Source organism: Pipistrellus hanaki (genome assembly GCF_964339955.1).
Source record: "Pipistrellus hanaki genome assembly, chromosome: 4".
Lineage (NCBI taxonomy): Eukaryota > Metazoa > Chordata > Mammalia > Chiroptera > Vespertilionidae > Pipistrellus > Pipistrellus hanaki.
The window spans coordinates 91,892,986-91,909,804 of record NC_140506.1 but is presented as its reverse complement, the minus strand read 5'-3'; the positions used below and the strand labels follow the sequence as shown (position 1 = coordinate 91,909,804).

The 16,819-nt window shown below is 52.4% G+C and overlaps 3 protein-coding genes across 16 annotated transcripts in view; 1 reads left to right on the top strand and 2 right to left on the bottom strand.

Moving 5' to 3' along the window:
- Positions 1-56: 56 nt before the first annotated feature.
- TSR3 (TSR3 ribosome maturation factor) lies at positions 57-3,213 on the bottom strand. Of its 2 annotated transcripts, none has more exons than XM_084881225.1 (6): positions 3,000-3,213; positions 2,676-2,895; positions 2,110-2,303; positions 1,494-1,667; positions 1,279-1,342; positions 57-1,029 (listed from the first exon to the last, which is right to left on the bottom strand). In XM_084881225.1, the coding sequence occupies exons 1-6, from the start codon at positions 3,109-3,111 to the stop codon at positions 864-866; spliced, it is 930 nt and encodes a 309-aa protein (XP_084737351.1). In that variant the 5' UTR covers positions 3,112-3,213; the 3' UTR covers positions 57-863. The 2 variants fall into 2 exon arrangements, with proteins under 2 accessions (XP_084737351.1, XP_084737350.1); XM_084881224.1 differs by having other exon boundaries at positions 57-1,038; positions 3,000-3,211.
- On the top strand, positions 3,213-10,605 carry GNPTG (N-acetylglucosamine-1-phosphate transferase subunit gamma). Its single transcript, XM_084881235.1, has 11 exons — positions 3,213-3,333; positions 3,452-3,509; positions 3,594-3,661; positions 9,055-9,109; positions 9,175-9,258; positions 9,350-9,443; positions 9,518-9,632; positions 9,702-9,784; positions 9,918-10,046; positions 10,139-10,220; positions 10,307-10,605. The coding sequence occupies exons 1-11, from the start codon at positions 3,285-3,287 to the stop codon at positions 10,402-10,404; spliced, it is 915 nt and encodes a 304-aa protein (XP_084737361.1). The 5' UTR covers positions 3,213-3,284; the 3' UTR covers positions 10,405-10,605.
- Positions 10,582-16,819, bottom strand: part of UNKL (unk like zinc finger) — a 47,918-nt gene continuing 41,680 nt past the window's right edge. For all 13 annotated transcript variants that reach the window (XM_084881195.1, XM_084881200.1, XM_084881203.1 and 10 more), the window contains 3 exons: positions 14,215-14,417; positions 13,883-14,137; positions 10,582-13,081 (listed from right to left, as the gene is read on the bottom strand). In XM_084881195.1, the coding sequence (XP_084737321.1) occupies positions 12,926-13,081; positions 13,883-14,137; positions 14,215-14,417 (614 nt within the window). In that variant the 3' untranslated portion in view covers positions 10,582-12,925. The remainder of the gene's footprint in view (positions 13,082-13,882; positions 14,138-14,214; positions 14,418-16,819) is intronic.

Below are 16,819 nucleotides of genomic sequence, written 5' to 3'. Positions count from 1 at the left end.
CCCCAGGCACCCGATTCCCAGTGGAGGGGAGGCTTTGCCCTCCAGGGGACATGAGGTCGTGTTTGGAGATGTTTTTATTCGTCACACATGGAGGCTGAAGGAGGGATGCTTCTGGTACCGGCGGACAAGGTTCAGGGGTTCTGCTTAATATCCCGCAGTAAACCAGACTGTACTCTCCCAGCTAAGAATGTCAGCCCCAATGTCACCAGTGCTGCAGCAGAGTTGTCTTAGAAGCTGGGGTTAGGGGAGGGTGCTCACTAGGCTGAGGCAGGAAGGCCAGCGTTTGAGTCTGAACCGTTGAGCGAAGCAGCTCCCAGGGCACCAGGTGGAGGGAGAGGACGGCCAGTGCTCTCAGCTTCTCTGGGCTCCAGAACCCTCCACCACGGAGGGCATGTGGAGGTTTGCTAAGAGTATCGTAAGTCTCCAGCCCCCACCTGGATCCCAGGCCCAGGAAAGGGTCCTTGGGATCCCTCTACGAGGCTGGTGGGTCAGCGTAAGGGGCTCCATGCTGGCTTCTGCTTTCACGTCCACGTTCGCGCCCACACAAGACCTGCTCCACGGCCCGCCCCCCCCACTGCCCAGACCTTTCTGGCCAGGGTCTGCCTCACTAGAGACGGAGAGTTCCCCCAAGCGCCCAGGCCGAGTGCAAAGAAACAGGCTCACGGAGTCTCCCTGCTGCCGCTTCATTAGGGACTCTGAGGCCGGACCCAGAGCAAGGCTGTGACAGAGCCTTGGGAGAGAACCCACAGCCAGTGCTGCTCGCAGATGCAGTGAGCCAGGGCCGCCAGGCCTGTCGTTCCCCCAGTTCTGCTGCTGTCTCTGTTTCCTCGTCGCTCTGCCTTGAAAAATACAAGTCTGGAACCTCAGTCTCTCTGCCGTTTCTTGATTCCTTTCCAAACCTCGGCAGGGGCCCTGGCCTCTGACCCCTGCTCCCGAGTCTCCTCCTCCTCTGGGCTGCTGCAGTCTCCGTCCTCAGCTTCAGGCCCCTGTTCCTCAGACTCCTCCTCACTGTCAGTGTCATCACTGTCCCTGGGCGACCTGGAAGTAGTTGTTTCACTAAAGGCACCATCTGACCCACAAAAGCCCCCAGGCTGTGGACATATTCCTCATCCGCCCCGTGTTCTTGAAACCAAAACCTCTCTCAGTGGGATGTCCATACCCCCATTCCCAAAGTCAACCCTCCCACCCCGTTTCTGCAGAGCAGGAAGGGCTGAGGCCAGAGGCTGAGGACAGCCCCGGGTCTGAGCTGTCACGAAACTGGGAAGCCTAAGGACCTACCGGGTGCCAGCCATGGGCCTGTTGGGATTTGCAAACTCTCGACCTGAATCCACATCAAAGGGATCTGAATGGAGGGAGCAGAGAGGACAGTGACGGGTAGGTGAGCTTTGAGCAGAACCCAGCCTCCCCCGCCCCAGAGCTCCTCAGAGAGGTGGCAGGCATGGAGGGTCCTGGCTCCCACCGGGGGGCGGGCTCCCACCCAGGCCCGGCCTCACCGATCTCTTCCTCGGGACGCTCCTTAGCGTGGGCCAGGAACTCCTGCTCTGCCTGCAGCACCTCCTCCGGCCCACAGCAGGCTGCGTACTTGTCCAAGAGCTGACGGTTCAGGTCTAGGAAGGCCTTGCCCCACTTGAACTTGCGCAGCAAAATGACAGCAAGGTCTGAGAAGCCTGATGCCGCAGAAACAGGAAACCCAGGAAGGGTGTCAATCCCTTTCCAATCCTGAGCGTGCCCCCAGCGTCCCCATTGCGGTCCCAGGAGCTAAAAGCGCCTGCCAGACACCATCCTCCAGGCCAGACAGCCCATGCCTGCCTCTGCAGCCCACTGAATCCCCCTGGACCATAAATTCCCTGAGGATGAGTTCCAGGGTGACGGAGGACTCTCAGGGCAGAGGTGCCAAGATAACAGGCCAAACCTGAGTGCTTGCAGGCCAGCTATTCATTTTGCCACCTCAACCCCACAGTGGGGAAACTTTTAGGTGGGAATTGGGATAGAAACCCTCACCCTTCCATATCAACCACCTCTGCCCACACCCTCACGTTTCTCCTGGGACTTGCCAGTAGAAAACACACTGCTGGGGGCATAGCCAGGCCGCCAGGCCCCGACACTCACCCAGGATGCAGAAGGTAGCCGCAAAAGCCTCCACACAGGACAGTTTGCAGGGCCGGCCGTAGTTCACAGGGTTGGCGGCCACCAGGTGGGGCAGCAGCCGAAAGTGACTGCCCCGCATCTTCCCAAAGGGCGTCTCCTCCAGTCTGGCCCAGGAGCAGTCGATGACAGCCACACCCGACTGTGCCACCAGCTGTCTGCCAGGAGCAGCATAGGGTTCTGGGGGCCGGCACCACCTTGGTGACGGCCCTAGAACAGGTATGTCCCTGGAGGCTGGTCTGACTAGAGATACAAGAGCATCACTCCCCTGCCCCAAACAACTTCCAGGGGACCTTTACAGGCCAAACTCTGAGTCAGCTAGGGAACTAGAACAGGCTCGTTTCTTCACGTGACAAACATTTATTTGAGATCTATTCTCTCTCTCTATGGGCTCTACGCTAGGCAATTGGTGCAAACTAGACACACAGCTATAAACAGGTGAGCCCTGACCAGAATGATGCGCCAGAGGGTCCAGGCAGGCACCCCGTCCATTCCCATTCCCTCTCTCACCCCCGGCCTCTCCCGCCTACCTGTCAGCGGGGGACACGTACTGGGAGCCCATGGGGCTGAGCACGAGGCCGCCGAACCTGTGACCGAGGCGCAGGCAGCGCACCAGGCCCAGGCGGGCCAGCTTGCGGCCGGTGCAGCGCCGGGGGTCGCAGTGGCCCAGCTCCCACATGGCCAGCGTGCAAGGCAGCGGCGCCGGGCTCCGGCTGTCCGCGTCCTCGGCCGCCTCTGACTCCACGGACGCTGCACCGGGCAGAGAAGGGGACCGGGTCACGCGCGGCTCCGCCGACCTGCCCTGGGCCTCCGACCCCAGCCCCCGGCCCGCGGCCGGATCTCACTCCACCTACCGCGCAGCGCGACGCTCACGTCCTCGGCGAACGCTTCCAGGGAGCGGCCTGCGGGGCGCCGAGTGCGGCTGCCTTCGGCCCCCGGCCCGCGCGCTGCCCGCCGGCGGCCCATCGTGGAAACCGGGGCCCGGAGACCCGCGGGCGAGCCCCTCCACGGCAGCCCGGCTCCACACGCTAAGCCTGCGACAGGCACTACTACTACTTCCGGCACTCACGTGATCCGACAGCGCCCACGTGACCCCACATCGCCCCACGTGACCGCGCGTTCTGCCGGCGTCCGTAGTGATGGCGGCCGCGTTGGTTCGTCTGCTGCTGCTGGCGCTCGCGGCGGATGGTTAGTGTCCTGCCCCTGGCGCGCCCTGCCCAGGCTCCGGGGACCCCGCGCCCCTTCCCGACGCATCCCCCAGCCCCGAGCGACCCTTTCCCGCCTCCTCACGCCCTGCTCCCCACAGGACCCGCGCTCACGGACGCCGCCAAGATGAAGGTGGTGGAGGAGCCCAACACGTTCGGGTGAGCAGCCTTGCGTGGAGCCGCGGGCCGGGCCGAGGGGCGACCTAGGGCCCGGATTCTTCCTGACCGTACCAATCCCCGCAGGCTCAACAACCCGTTCCTGCCCCAGACCAGTCGCCTGCAGCCCAAGAGGGACCCTTCACCCGTGTCTGGTGAGTGCCGCTCCCTGGCAGCCGGCGTGGTAGTGGCCAGGAAGGGAGCGGGGAACTGGCCTGGAGCCCGGGGTGGACCGGGTCAGCGCTCGGGAGCTTGCTGCAGGGGGGCCAGGTAGGGAAGGACGGCGTCGGATGAGGGGCCCTGGAAGTTAGGGCTTAGAGGCTCATGCATTGGTTTGTCAGCCTTTTACAGTTATTTTTGAGTGCGCGATAGTTCAGAACATTCTCATACGACTTTTATGCTTTTTTATGCATAAGCGTACAAGTAGAAAACGTGTAGTATGGGTGTTTGTTTTTTTTTTTTGTGGCCTTTGCATTGTTTTTTAAAACAGTACCACTGTATAAGTTTGTGCCTTTGCTGTTGTCATTCACTGTGTGTCTTGTATTCATGGTGGTGGATGCTGGTCCTCGTTCTTTTCACTTGATGCTTGGTAATCCATAGGATAGTTTTGCATTCGCTATTATTAAGCAACTAGAGGCCCAGTGCACGAAATTTGTGCACTGGTAGGGTCTCTAGTGGCTGCTGGCCGCCTACTGCCTCCACCATATGGGATTTCCCTCCCTGTCCCTGGCCCGCCTCGCCCTCTGGTCAAACTCCAGTCGAACTCTAGTATAATAAAAGCATAATTGCATACTATGCTTTTATTATACTAGAGGCCCAGTGCACGAAATTCATGCATGGGAGAGGGGGTGTCCTTCAGCCCAGCCTGCACCCTCTCCAATGTGGGACATCCATCTCACAATCCAGGACTGCTGGCTCCCAACCGCTTGCCTGCCTGCCTGCCTCATTGTCCCTAACTGCTTTTGCCTGCCAGCCTGATCACCCCCTAACCACTTTCCTGCTAGCCTGATGGATGCCTAACTGCTTCCCTGCTGGCCCAATTGCCCCTAACTGCTCCCCCCTGCCGACCTGGTCGCCCCTAACTGTCCTCCCATGCAGGCCTTGTTGACCCCTGCTGGCCTGGTCACCCCTAACCTCCCTTGCCAGCCTGGTCTCCCCCAACTACCCTCCCTTGCTGGCCTGGTTACCCCAACTGCCCTCTCCTGCCGGCCTGGTCACCCTTAACTTGCCTCCCCTGCAGGCCTGGTTGCCCCCCAACTGCTTTTCCTGCAGACCTGGTTCCCCCCAACTGCCCTCCCTCCCCTGCCAGCCACGTTGCCCCTAACTGCTCTCCCCTGTAGGCCTGATTGCTCCTAACTGCCCTCCCCTGCCAGCCTGGTTCCCTCCCAACTGCCCTCCCCTGCAGGCCTGATTACACCCAACTGCCCTCTCCTGCAGGCTGGTTGCCCTAATTGCCCTCCCCTGCTCGCCTGATCACCCCCAACTACCCTCTCTGGCCGGCCTGATTACCCACAATTGCCCTCCTCTGCTGGCCTGTTTGCCCCTAACTGCCCTCCCTTTCTGGCCAACTTGTGGTAGCCATCTTGTGATGACGTGAGAGTGGCCAATTTTGGGACAGTGTCACGGCACGGTCATCTTGTAACAATGTCGCGTAAGGGCATGTCACCACCTAGGCTTTTATTATGTAGGATTTATTAGAAAAACAAGCAATAATGTATTGACTGCAGCAAAAACATACTTGGGACTTTAAAACAAGGAAGAGCATAGAACATGGATAGAGAACGTGTAGTAGCTTTGTAGTATAACTTGATATCTGGTATCATGATCCTTCTTTGCTTTTTGTTTTATTCAAGATTGCTGAAGCTATTTGGGTCTGTTTTGGTTCCATATAAATTTTTGGAGTAATTTGTTCTAGATCTGTAAAATATGCCGTTGGTAATTTAATAAGAATTGCATTGATTTTTTGTAAAATATATTTTATTGATTTTGTACAGAGGAAGGGAGAGAGATAGCAAGTTAGAAACATCGATGAGAGAGTCATTGATCAGCTGCCTCTTGCACACCCCCTACTGGGGATATGCCCGCAACCAAGGTATATGCCCTTGACCGGAATTGAACCCGGGACCCTTCAGTCCCCAAGCCGATGCTCTATCCACTGAGCCAAACTGGTTTCGGCGGATTGCATTGATTCTGTAGACGCTTTGGGTAGTATGGACATTTAATGATGATTCTACCAATCTATGAGCAAGGTATATTCTTCCACTTGTTTATATCTCCCTGTCTCTTTTTCCAACATTCTATAGTTTTCTGAGTGCAAGTCTTTTACCTCCTTGATTGTTTATTCCTAAGTATCTTAATTTTTTTGTGACAGTGGTAAATGGGATTGTTCAATTTCTCTTTCTGAAAATTCATTATTGGTTTATAAAAATGCTATAGCCTAGCCGAAATCAATAAAATATATATTTTTTTAAAATGCCATAGCCAAAACCATGCTACTGCTGAAAGAAATTAAGACATACATAAATAGAAAGATTTCCTGTGTGCATGAATAAAAAGATTTAATATTAAGATCTCAAACTACTGCCGGGACCGGTTTGGCTCAATGGATAGAGCGTCGGCTTGGGGACTGAAGGGTCCCGGGTTCGATTCCGGTCAAGGGCATGTACCTTGGTTGCGGGCACATCCCCTGTAGGGGATGTGCAAGAGGCAGCTGATCGATGACTCTCTTTCATTGATGTTTCTAACTCTGTATCTCTCTCCCTTCCTTCTGTACAAAAAAATCAATAAAATATATTTAAAAAAAAAAAAAAAAAAAAAGATCTCAAACTACTGAAAATGACCTAGTTATTCAATGTAATCCATATTCAAATCCCAATGGTACTGGAAGTGCTAGTCACAGTGATCAGACAAGAAGAAAACATACAAGGAATCCAAATTGGAAAGGAGCAAGTAAAATCATTAGTTGCAGATGACATGATATTGTTCACAGAAAACCCACAAAAAAACTAGATTTAATAAATGAACTTGGCAATGTACAAAATTAACACCCAAAAATCTATGGCGTTTTTATTTTTTAAGATATATTTTATTTATTTTTTACAGAGAGGAAGGGAAAAATACATGCCCTTGACTAGAATTGAACCTGGGACCTTTCAGTCCGAAGGCCGAGGCTCTATCCACTGAGCTAAACCGGTTTTGGCTGTCCCTTGTTTCTTCGGTTAGTTTGTTGTTGTTAATCCTCACTCAAGGATATTTTTTCCATTTTTAGAAAGTGGAAGGGAGGGAGGGGGAAGAGAGAGAGACATACACAGAGAGATAGACCTTGATGTCAATTGGTTGCCTTCTGCACACCCCCAACCTGGACAGGGAATTGGACTTGCAATACAGGTATGTGCCTTTGACAGGAATCAAACTTGTGGCCCTGTGGCGCATTGGCCTAAGCTCTAGCCACTGCACCACACTGGCCAGGGCTCTTCCATTAGTTTTGTGTGTTCCCCCCCTCCCCCCCAGTTCTGCTTATTTTTTATTTTTCCCCTTATTTTTTAAATTAAATTATTATATGTGTACATATTTTACCATTGTCTCCCCCACCCCCCCATTAGTTTTTATTGACTGTTTTTCTTAGGTGACATGTCTGGTTTTCCACTTTTTCCCCTTTGTGTATACTTTACATATAGTTATTTTTATCAGTGGTTACCATGGGGATTATGTAACATCCTCAAGTTTAGAGTCTATTTGAATTTATACTATCTTAACTTCAATTATATATAAAAACCACTCCTACACAGCTGTTTCTCTACTAACCTTGTTGTTTTTACAGATTACCTTTTAAACATTGTGCACATGCTAACATATTTATAATTTCTTAAGCATTTGTCTTTTAAATTCTGTGTATTTACAAAGCAGAATTGCAATGCTGGCTTTGTAATTTGCCCTTTCCTGGAGGTTATTAAAGTCCTTTCATTTTAACTTGAAGGACTCCTTCAGCATTTCATGTAGGTCAGATCTAATTGACAATGAAGTTCCTCAGCTTTTGTTTACCTTATTTTTTGAGGATATTTTCCCTGGATGTAGAAACCTCGGTTGAGTTTTCATCTCACTGCTTTCTGGTTTCCAAAGTTTCTGCATAGAAATCAGCTGATAGTCTTATTGGAGACAAGATACTTCTTATAGCTTTCAAGACTTGGTTTTTGACATTTGTCTCTTGGGTCTTGATGTGGGTCTCTTTGAGTTCATTATGTTTGGAGTTTCTGGGACTTGGAGATTCATGTCTTTTATCAAATTGGGAAGTTCCTGACAGTCATTTCCTCAACTAACATCTCTGTCCCTTTCTCCTTTCCTTTGGGGACTTCCATAATGTGCGCCACAGGTTTCTTAGGCTCTGGTAGCTGATTCTTTTCTATTGTTTGTTCAGATCTGCTGTTGAATCCTTTGTGTGATTTTCATTTCAGTTGTATTTTTCAGCTCCAGAATTTTTTGGTTTCTGTAATGTTTAACTCTGCCCACATCATTTTCCTGATGCCCTTTAGTTGTGTTTTCTTACAGTCTTTGAGGAATATTTAAGATAGTTATTAAAGGTTTAGTAGCCCTGGCTGTGGTGGTGTGGTTCAGTTGGTTGAGTGTTATCTCATGTACCAAGAGGTGGCTGGTCCCGTTTCTGGTCAGGGCACATACCTGGGTTGAAGGATTAATCCTCAGTAGGGAGCATGCAGAAGGCAGCCAATTGATGCTTCTCTCTTTTCCTGTGCTTCCCTCTCTCTCTAAAATCAATGAAAACATATTTAAAAATAAATAAAAGTCTTTAATAAGTCTGTTTAGGCTTCTCTCAGGTGGTTCTGTCAGTATTTGCCTTTGAATAGGCAATGTGTTCCTGTTTCTTAGTATGCCTTGCAATTTTTATTAAAAAATGGGCCTTTGAAAACCGATCTCTCTGCCAGATAGTTTGCAGACTGGCTCTATAATGGGGCAGTCTTCGCCAATATCTGGGCATATGCTGAGCCTAGAGAGCAGCCTGAGGTGCATCTTGCTGTTAGGCGTGTACATGTCTTAAGTTCCTAGAGTCTTGCTTCAGACTTCTGAGTCTCTAGGCCCCCTCAGCTTCATGAGCAGTGCCCACTTTCCCACCTGCGGTCTGAGTTGACAAAACAAAGACCAGTCCTCTGGCAGCCCCCAGCCAGGTTGGAATGCTGCAGATAAGGTCGGCCTGCTCCAGGAGGGTTAGTGGGGAGGCACAAGACAAGAGAAAATGCCTTAACCCTGTGCTACCAGCTTGAAGGTGCTTTAGTTCTTCTACTTGGTTGCTGTAAACCTGTTTTTCAAAGCTCCTCTTAGGGTAGCCCAGCCTGTTTTGCTTGCTCTTTAGATGTTTCACAGGGAAAGGAGCTTGGAGCTCGCTTAGTCTAAGGTTTTGCTGACATCACCCAAACTCTCATGCTCCATTTTTAAAGTTTAAACCAACCTTTTTCCCGATGGCCCATTTTGTGGGTTGTCTGCTTTTCCATGTGCCTACTCTTACACTGGACTCAGCCTGTTGCTTTTCCCCTTCTAGGGCCTGCGCATCTCTTCAGACTTTCTGGCAAGTGCTTCAGCCTGGTGGAGTCCACGTGAGTGCGGGGCGGGGCGGCGGGGGCGGGGCTGGGAACAGCCCTGACAGCAGCTGCACCCCCAGGTACAAGTACGAGTTCTGCCCATTCCACAACGTGACCCAGCATGAGCAGACCTTCCGCTGGAATGCCTACAGCGGGATCCTCGGGTGAGCGGGTTCGGGAATAAGGAGCTGCAGGCTCCTGGGTGTGGTGCGCTCCCCCAGCCCAGCCTAACCCGACTCCTGCCCTGCTCCTCAGCATCTGGCACGAGTGGGAAATCGCCAATAACACCTTCAGCGGCATGTGGATGAGGGACGGCGACTCCTGCCACTCCCGGAGCCGGCAGAGCAAGGTGCAGCTGTGTAGGGTGTGCCCTGGGGGAGGGGGCGCCTGCTTTACCCACCTTCCAACCGAGGTTTCCCCCAGGTGGAGCTTACCTGTGGGAAAAGCAACCGACTGGCTCATGTGTCTGAGCCAAGCACCTGTGTCTACGCGCTGACCTTCGAGACGCCCCTCGTCTGCCACCCCCACTCCTTGTTAGGTAGGCTGCCGGAGGCCTGGGAGACGGGGTAGCGGGGCTTAGCTAAGTCTGGCTTCTCTTGGATCTCAGTGTACCCAGCCCTGCCTACGGCCCTGCAGCAGAGGTGGGACCAGGTGGAGCAGGACCTGGCCGATGAGCTCATCACTTCCCAGGTGTGCCGCGGCGGGCACCCCATGACTGGTGGGCACCCCATGACTGGTGGGCACCCCATGACTGGTGGGCACCCCGTGGCTGGGTGCAGCCCAGCGACGAATGGGGTGCTCCCTCTCCATCTCTGACCTGCAGGGCCATGAGAAGTTGCTCAGAGCGCTCTTTCAGGATGCTGGCTATTTAAAGGCCCCGGAAGAAAGTGAATCCGCACAGGAAGGCGGTGCCCAGGGGCAGGTGTTTGAGACCTTGGAGAGCTGCAGGAAGGTACAGATTGGGAGGGTGGGAGCCGAGTTCTCTGGACACAGACGGCCTCCCACCGAGGGGTCTGACGTGCCCTTCGAACTTCCCTGTTTCAGGCACATAAAGAACTATCAAAGGAGATTAAAAGACTTCAAAGTGTGCTGACCCAACATGGCATCCCCCACACTAAGCCTGCGGGTAAGTCGCACCTGGGGGGCCAAGCCCACTGGGACCTGCTGCCTGTGAGCCAGACCCTGACCTGTCACCGCCTGCTGTTTTGCTAGAAACTTCCAGCTCTGAACACTTGGGCTCCAAGATACCCACAGACAGGACAGCAGAGCAGCTACCTGGCAGCCCAGGGTTGCTTGGGAACACCTTATGACCTGGGATGGGGCTGAAGACAGACCAGACTGGCATCCTATAGCAGGAAGGAGGAGCAGGCCAGGACGCAGTGCAGAGTGAGCCATCCCAGAACAGCATGCGCCAGGCAGAGGATGTGCTTCCTCTGTGCCTTCCAGGCCAGTGGCTCTCAGGATTGGACTCAAAAGATACGGACAAATAAAGATTCAAATTTTTAATTCCATACTGATAAAAATAATTCCATGAATTCTGTAAACCATTGCATAAATGCTGTAGTGTAAAAAAATTTAAACAGGTGTTAACAACTTTAAACAATTCACTAAGTAAATGATTATACCTTATAAATACTACCTTCTGAGTTAAGATAATTCCATTCCAATAACATTCCCATCTAAAATATTCAGAACAAACATACAGATTGGGGGCTTTCATAAATTAGTCCACGTGAAGCGTCCACACACTGAGTTGAGGTTTGCTGATCAGCTGCACGGGTAGTATGACAAGAATATTACTGGGAATATTGAACACTAGAGCTGAGAGACACTGAGCACCACACGCTTTCACTGCTACACCCAGCACTCCCCTCCCACCCTAAGCCTGTGAGGCCTGCAAAGGGTGGCTCCCTCCTAAGGTCAGGGCCACTGCAGGGGGGGGGACCCCAAGGAGCAGCCCCCTGGGAGTGTACCACATGACAGCCCTCACTGCGCCGGGCACCCTGGGAGCTCCATTCTGGGTGGTTCTTTGGTCTTCCCACCACACATCTGTTCTCAGAGCCAGTCCTGACCTGAGAAGGGTGAGTGCTCACTGGCTACACCCCAACCCCAGCTGTGGAACCCCTGTGAGCACTGCACCTGTGGCCCCCAAACTCCACAGAACTGACCAGAGTAGCTTATAAATAGACCTAAAGCTTAATTGTTCTTAATTGTTTATAACTGTAAAATGTCTAGGCTAGATATCAGTAATAAACACTGTCCTGTTATCCCCAAAAAGGCCGAAGGCCTAACATGGAAAACAAGTGCATAAATATTAATAAAAAATAATTTTAAACAATGATAACAGTAGCACAAAATATACGTGATTTCTAAGACCTAATAAATCATTATCGCTATAATTAAAAACAAGGATTTACTAAAACCAAGTCCATAGTTAACCTTTAGTAGCACACTAGCTGTGGAATGTCATGATCCACCTTTAAAATGATAACTTTTTATCAATTTGTCTTACGTTAAAAAATGTTTTAAACTTATAGTAAATACATTCTAATTTGGTCACTGATAAAAGTTTTTACCTAGTCACTTTGCACTTTAAAAATGCATTTAAAACTCTTTGGCAAAGCCCCAGGCAAGTAGAAACACAGCCTTCACTCCAGGCTAGAGGGCCGGTACCTGCTCCTGCCTCCCAGACGGCAGGTTCTGCGAAGACTTCCTCTAGGCCATCTAGGCGGCCGCACTGAGCAGTTCTACTGCTTCCCAGGTCTCTAGGAAAAAATGGCCCACTGCAGACCAGAAGGTTCAGGTCATCACTGAAGCCCGACCCGTTCTCAGGCATTCCTTCCTTGGCCTGAGGCCAGGCTGCTCCTTGGGGCCAGGGACCAGCATGAGAGCCAGGTCCTCGCGATAACTGACAATACCTACACACAGTTCAGACACCAGTGTGGAAGTGTCGCCTGAAGCCGAGTGTGCTGAAGGTGGGTGAGCCTGTCCCGCTCGAGTCCCGGTGGTCCCGGGGGTGGGGGTGCTCGGGCCAGCGGGGCGCCCAGCAGCCAGCTCCAGGAAGCTGTGCGAAGCGGCTCAAAACAGATGTACCCCCTTGGTCGCACTTTTCGCTAACATCAAATTGTCTTACAAAGACTGAAGGGAGAAGATAAAACCAAGGGAACCCTCCTCCTTTTGCAAGGCACAGGCTCTTAGAAAAACTGGCCACGGGTCCTGGGTGCGTGACTGAGCGCCCTCATTGCACGGTGCTGGGGAATAAGACTCCAATTAGTGTGCGCGAGCACATGGTTAGGAACAGTTCCTTTCATAAAATTAAAAACATCTAAAAGTATGTCTCCCGATAACCACTCTGCTATAAATACTATTTGCACTTAATTTAAAACCTATAAAAATCCTAGGCATCTCTCACTACTAGATAAATGCTCATTTCATAAGTACTAATTTCAGAATATGAAATCTAATATATTTACCATAATATGAATTACAATAAACTGATAGGAAATATTTTAAGTTCACAGTACAATACAAAGCTTCATATGCATATTAAAAAGACATGAACCTAGAAAGCAGCTTATAGCAGCTGAGACCGTCCACGTCAGTTCCTGTTTACAAAGTGCTTGGCCGGGACGTGAACTCCCAGGATGTGGTCACAGTAGTGTCAGGACCGCAAACCCCGTGTAATTACTGGGCCCACCCAAACCTGGGCTGGGGCAGGTGGTGCTGTGGGTTTGCCTTAAGGTCTACGAGGAGAATACCATGGAACTGGATGCAGCTGGGCCGGGGTCCCGACGTCGGTGGCACCAGGAAGTGAGGCCACCATGGCTGCCGTCACCACGGGAGGGGCTGACCCTCGCAGTAGGGGCACTCGGGCGCACTGGCCACACACGGCTCACAGAGCACACGGTGCTGGCAGGGCTGCAGGACGGCGCCGCGGGCCGGCTCTCCGCACACCACGCACTGCTTCGCTCTGAGCTGGAAGATCACCTGCAGGTGAGACGTTGGCAGATCACAGAAGGCCCCTTCCCACCAGTGGCCCCAGAGGTGACGGAGAACACGTGGAGATAATGGCTAGCGCAAGAAGGCTCAGGACTGGATGGACACCCGTGCAGGGGTCACCCCAGGAACACGGAGACCTTTAAGTGGAAGCCTGGCTCCTGGGGGGCTAAGCCTGCGTGGGAAGGACCAGGCCAGGATGTGGCTGGTGAGTCCAGATTTGGCTCAGTGGAACCCTGAGCTGAGACCCAGCCCTCTGACCAGGGGAAGAGCCACAGCCCAGGGACTGGTGGAGCGATCAGGTATGTGCACTGCAGCCAGACCTTGGCCACAGTCAGCAGAAGCGGAGAAAGAGGCAGGGTTTTAGAACCTTCCAGATGCTCCGAGTTCTAACAAAATGCCCTGGTGTGGGAGAAGTTTCTAGCTGAGCGGAACACCAGGTTTTTGCTACTCCAGAAAAAAAATAATGAAATCATGCAAAGAGGTGATCAGTGACCCGCCTCAGACATACACCATGGTTCCAGTGTATGGGGTAAGAGGGGCGTGATTCTATCCATGAGGGCACAGGAGGGGGCTAACGTGGCAGACTCCAGAAAGGAAGGGGAGGGCCAGACTGGCAGGAGAGGTGGTGCACACACTCCTGAGAGCAGAGCGTGAGCTGCCATCTGAGGAGCTAATGAGAAGGACCGCCCGGGAGGGGGAGGAGAGGTAGGCCAGGCCCCAGCCATCATCTGGCCCACACACTGCCAGGGGCAGACATCGGGTACCTCGGAAGCTGAAGCCAGGACTCACCCCGTCCACCGCCTCCAAATCTAGGCGGAGCTGGCTCTGCAGCGACTGTAGCTTGGGCAGCGAGATGGCACCGATGTCGCTGCAGCCTCGCAGCCCTGGCAGTGTGGACATGCCCCGGCCTTCCAGCTCCTCCTGCAGCTGCCTGAACTGGGCCTCCACCTCCTCCTTCTTCTGCAGTGCCAGCTGCCGGGCGCTGTCCGCGGCCAGCGCACGCTCCTTCGCCTCCTTGGCCTCCCGCTGCCATGCGTCACAGGCCTGAAACACGGGGGGCTGTAGTGGCTGGCAGGGGGCACCCTGGTCTCCCCTGAGCCTGGCACCTCCCCAGGACTCACCTGCTTCACTTGCTGCCAGGACTCCTCCCACTGCCTGATCTTCCTCTTGGCCTCGTCCAGCTGCCGCCTGACCCGCGCCAGTTCGGCGCCATTTGGACTTGCACTTGCAGTGGATGTGGGGCCGGCATTCAGAATGGGGGACGGGCTGGGAGAGAAGCTGCCGGAAACGAAGTCCCAGATGCTCCCAGGGACGCCATTCAAACCTGAGGGTGGAGGAGACAGAGGTCAGCCCAGGCGTGCTGGACTTTACAGACACCCCAGGCAGGACCTGGGCCTCTGGGACTCCACCGACAAGGCTGCTGCCCCTGACCTTCCAGCCAGGCCCCCTCCAGCCTCCTGTGGGGTTTAAACAGAGAAAAGATGAATTCCAAGTTCCTGTGACTGCCGCCTGTGGAGCAGGACTTCTCAGACTCTGGTCTCAGGAATCCTTGACACATGCGGGATCCTAGGCCCCCAGGAGCTTTGGTTTAAAGAACTCCCACAAGAGAAAACGTGTCACTTAACAACAGGGGAAACTGAGAAACGCACCGTCGGAGTGCACTTACACAAACAGAAATGGTTTAGTGTAGCCGCAGGTACACCTATTGCTCCTGGGCTGCAGGCCTGTACTGCCTGTGACTGTGCGCAATGCTGTAGGACACTGACACCATGGTAACTGTGTGTATTTAAACATACAAAAGATACAGTAAAAATACAGTGTAAAAGATAGAGTGGCACACTTAGTACTGAGCTTGCAAGCCTGCAGTTGCTCTGGGTGAGCTGAGTGAAGCCCAGGTTATTACTGCCACAACTGCAGACTTTACAAACACCGCCCCACACCCTCCTCTGCTGCCTCCCGACAGGGTCAGCAACAACACTGAAGCTGCAAGTAGCAAGGAGAGACTGTCTGGTTGAGACCCAGATCACAACAGCAACTGCCAGGAGGGAGTGAGGATTAGTCAGAATAAAACTGAAGAGGGGAGAGAAAGGAACATGGCACCGTCATGGCCATGTGGTTTTGGCTACTGCATGCTGGAGCAGTGGTCAGATTAAAGAACCTTGTGGTTTTCATAAATAAATAAAAAAGAGAGTGTTTAATATGGAGAGGGGGTAGAATTGAGGACTCAATATTTTGACTTGGGAATTGGGTTCTATTGACTCACCTGGCATAGAGGGCTCTCACTGGCACTGAATTAATGGAAGAAGAAAAGCCTTACCTATGCTTTACATCATAACCTGAAAAGATTTCCAAAGTACAGGGACAGGCTGGCTCTACACTACCATAGAAATCTTTTCTTTTTCTTTTTTAATATATATTTCTTTATTGATTTCAGATAGGAAGGGAGAGGAAGAGGGAGGGAGAGAGAGAAACATCAATGATGAGGATCATTGATCGGCTGCCTCCAGCTCGTCCCCCACTGGGGATCGAGCCCACAACCCAGTCATGTGCCCTTGGCCAGAATCGAACCTGGGACCCTTCAGTCCGCAGGTCAACGCTCTATCCACTGAGCCAAACCAGCCAGGGCCAGAAATCATCTTCTAAAGTGGCTGCGTGGCCAGCGTGGCTGTGGTTGAGCACCAACCTATGAACCAGAAGGTCACGGTTCAATTTCCAGTCAGGGGAACATGCTCAGGTTGTGGGCTCCATCCTCAGTAGGGGGTGTGCAGGAGGCAGCCAATCAATGACTCCCTCGCATCACTGATGTTTCTATCTCTCCCTTCCTCTCTGAAATCAATACAAATATATTTGAAAAAAGAAAAAAGAAGTGGCAGTGGCACTTAGCCCTTGTTAAGCCACTCCTGTGGACCGGAACGGGAGCTTAGGTCCTCAGCAAACAATGGACAGCAGTGTGCTGAGGGTGGAGCACCTTCTGTGCTGACCCAGGCTGGCGACTGGCGGACTGGACTGACCGACCCTGAGCTGAGGTGCTGAGAGGAAATCTACTGCCAAGCTCCACAGGGACTGTTCCCACCAGAGAAGACAGTTCCTCTGAGCCACAGAGCCTTCCATTTCTTAGAGCAATTCAGCTCCATCGGAGCCCTGCGGGACCACCGTCACATATGGAGTCTGCTGACCAGAAAGTTGTTAGGTGGTGCATGACCATTTAGGAACTAAAGAGATATTTAAAAATACTAATTCTTGCCGACACTGGTTTGGCTCAGAGGATAGAGGATCTGAAGGGTCCCAGGTTCAATTCCGGTCAATGGCATGTACCTTGGTTGCAGGCACATTCCTGGTGGGGGGTGTGCAAGAGGCAGCTGATCGATGTTTCTCTCTCGATGTTTCTGGCTCTCTATCCCTCTCCCTCTCTGTAAAAAATCAATAAAAACATATTTTAAAAAAATACTAATTATTTTAAAGTATAACAGGTTACACAAAACAAGTAACACTTCTCAATGAAAGAAAAATGAAAAATAATAAATGGCACTGTTCCCTGTTTTTGCAAATCCGCCTGCTCTGTGCTGGGTCTCTGGTGACATCGCCCCGCACAGCCTCGGAAACGCCACTGCACGGGTGAGTGCACACGACAGGTCACGCTGCAGTCACAACAGTGGCCAGGGCACAGAGCCCCTGACAGAGCCCCAGGGCACCGCCAGCAAAGCAGCAGACACGTGGACAAGGGGC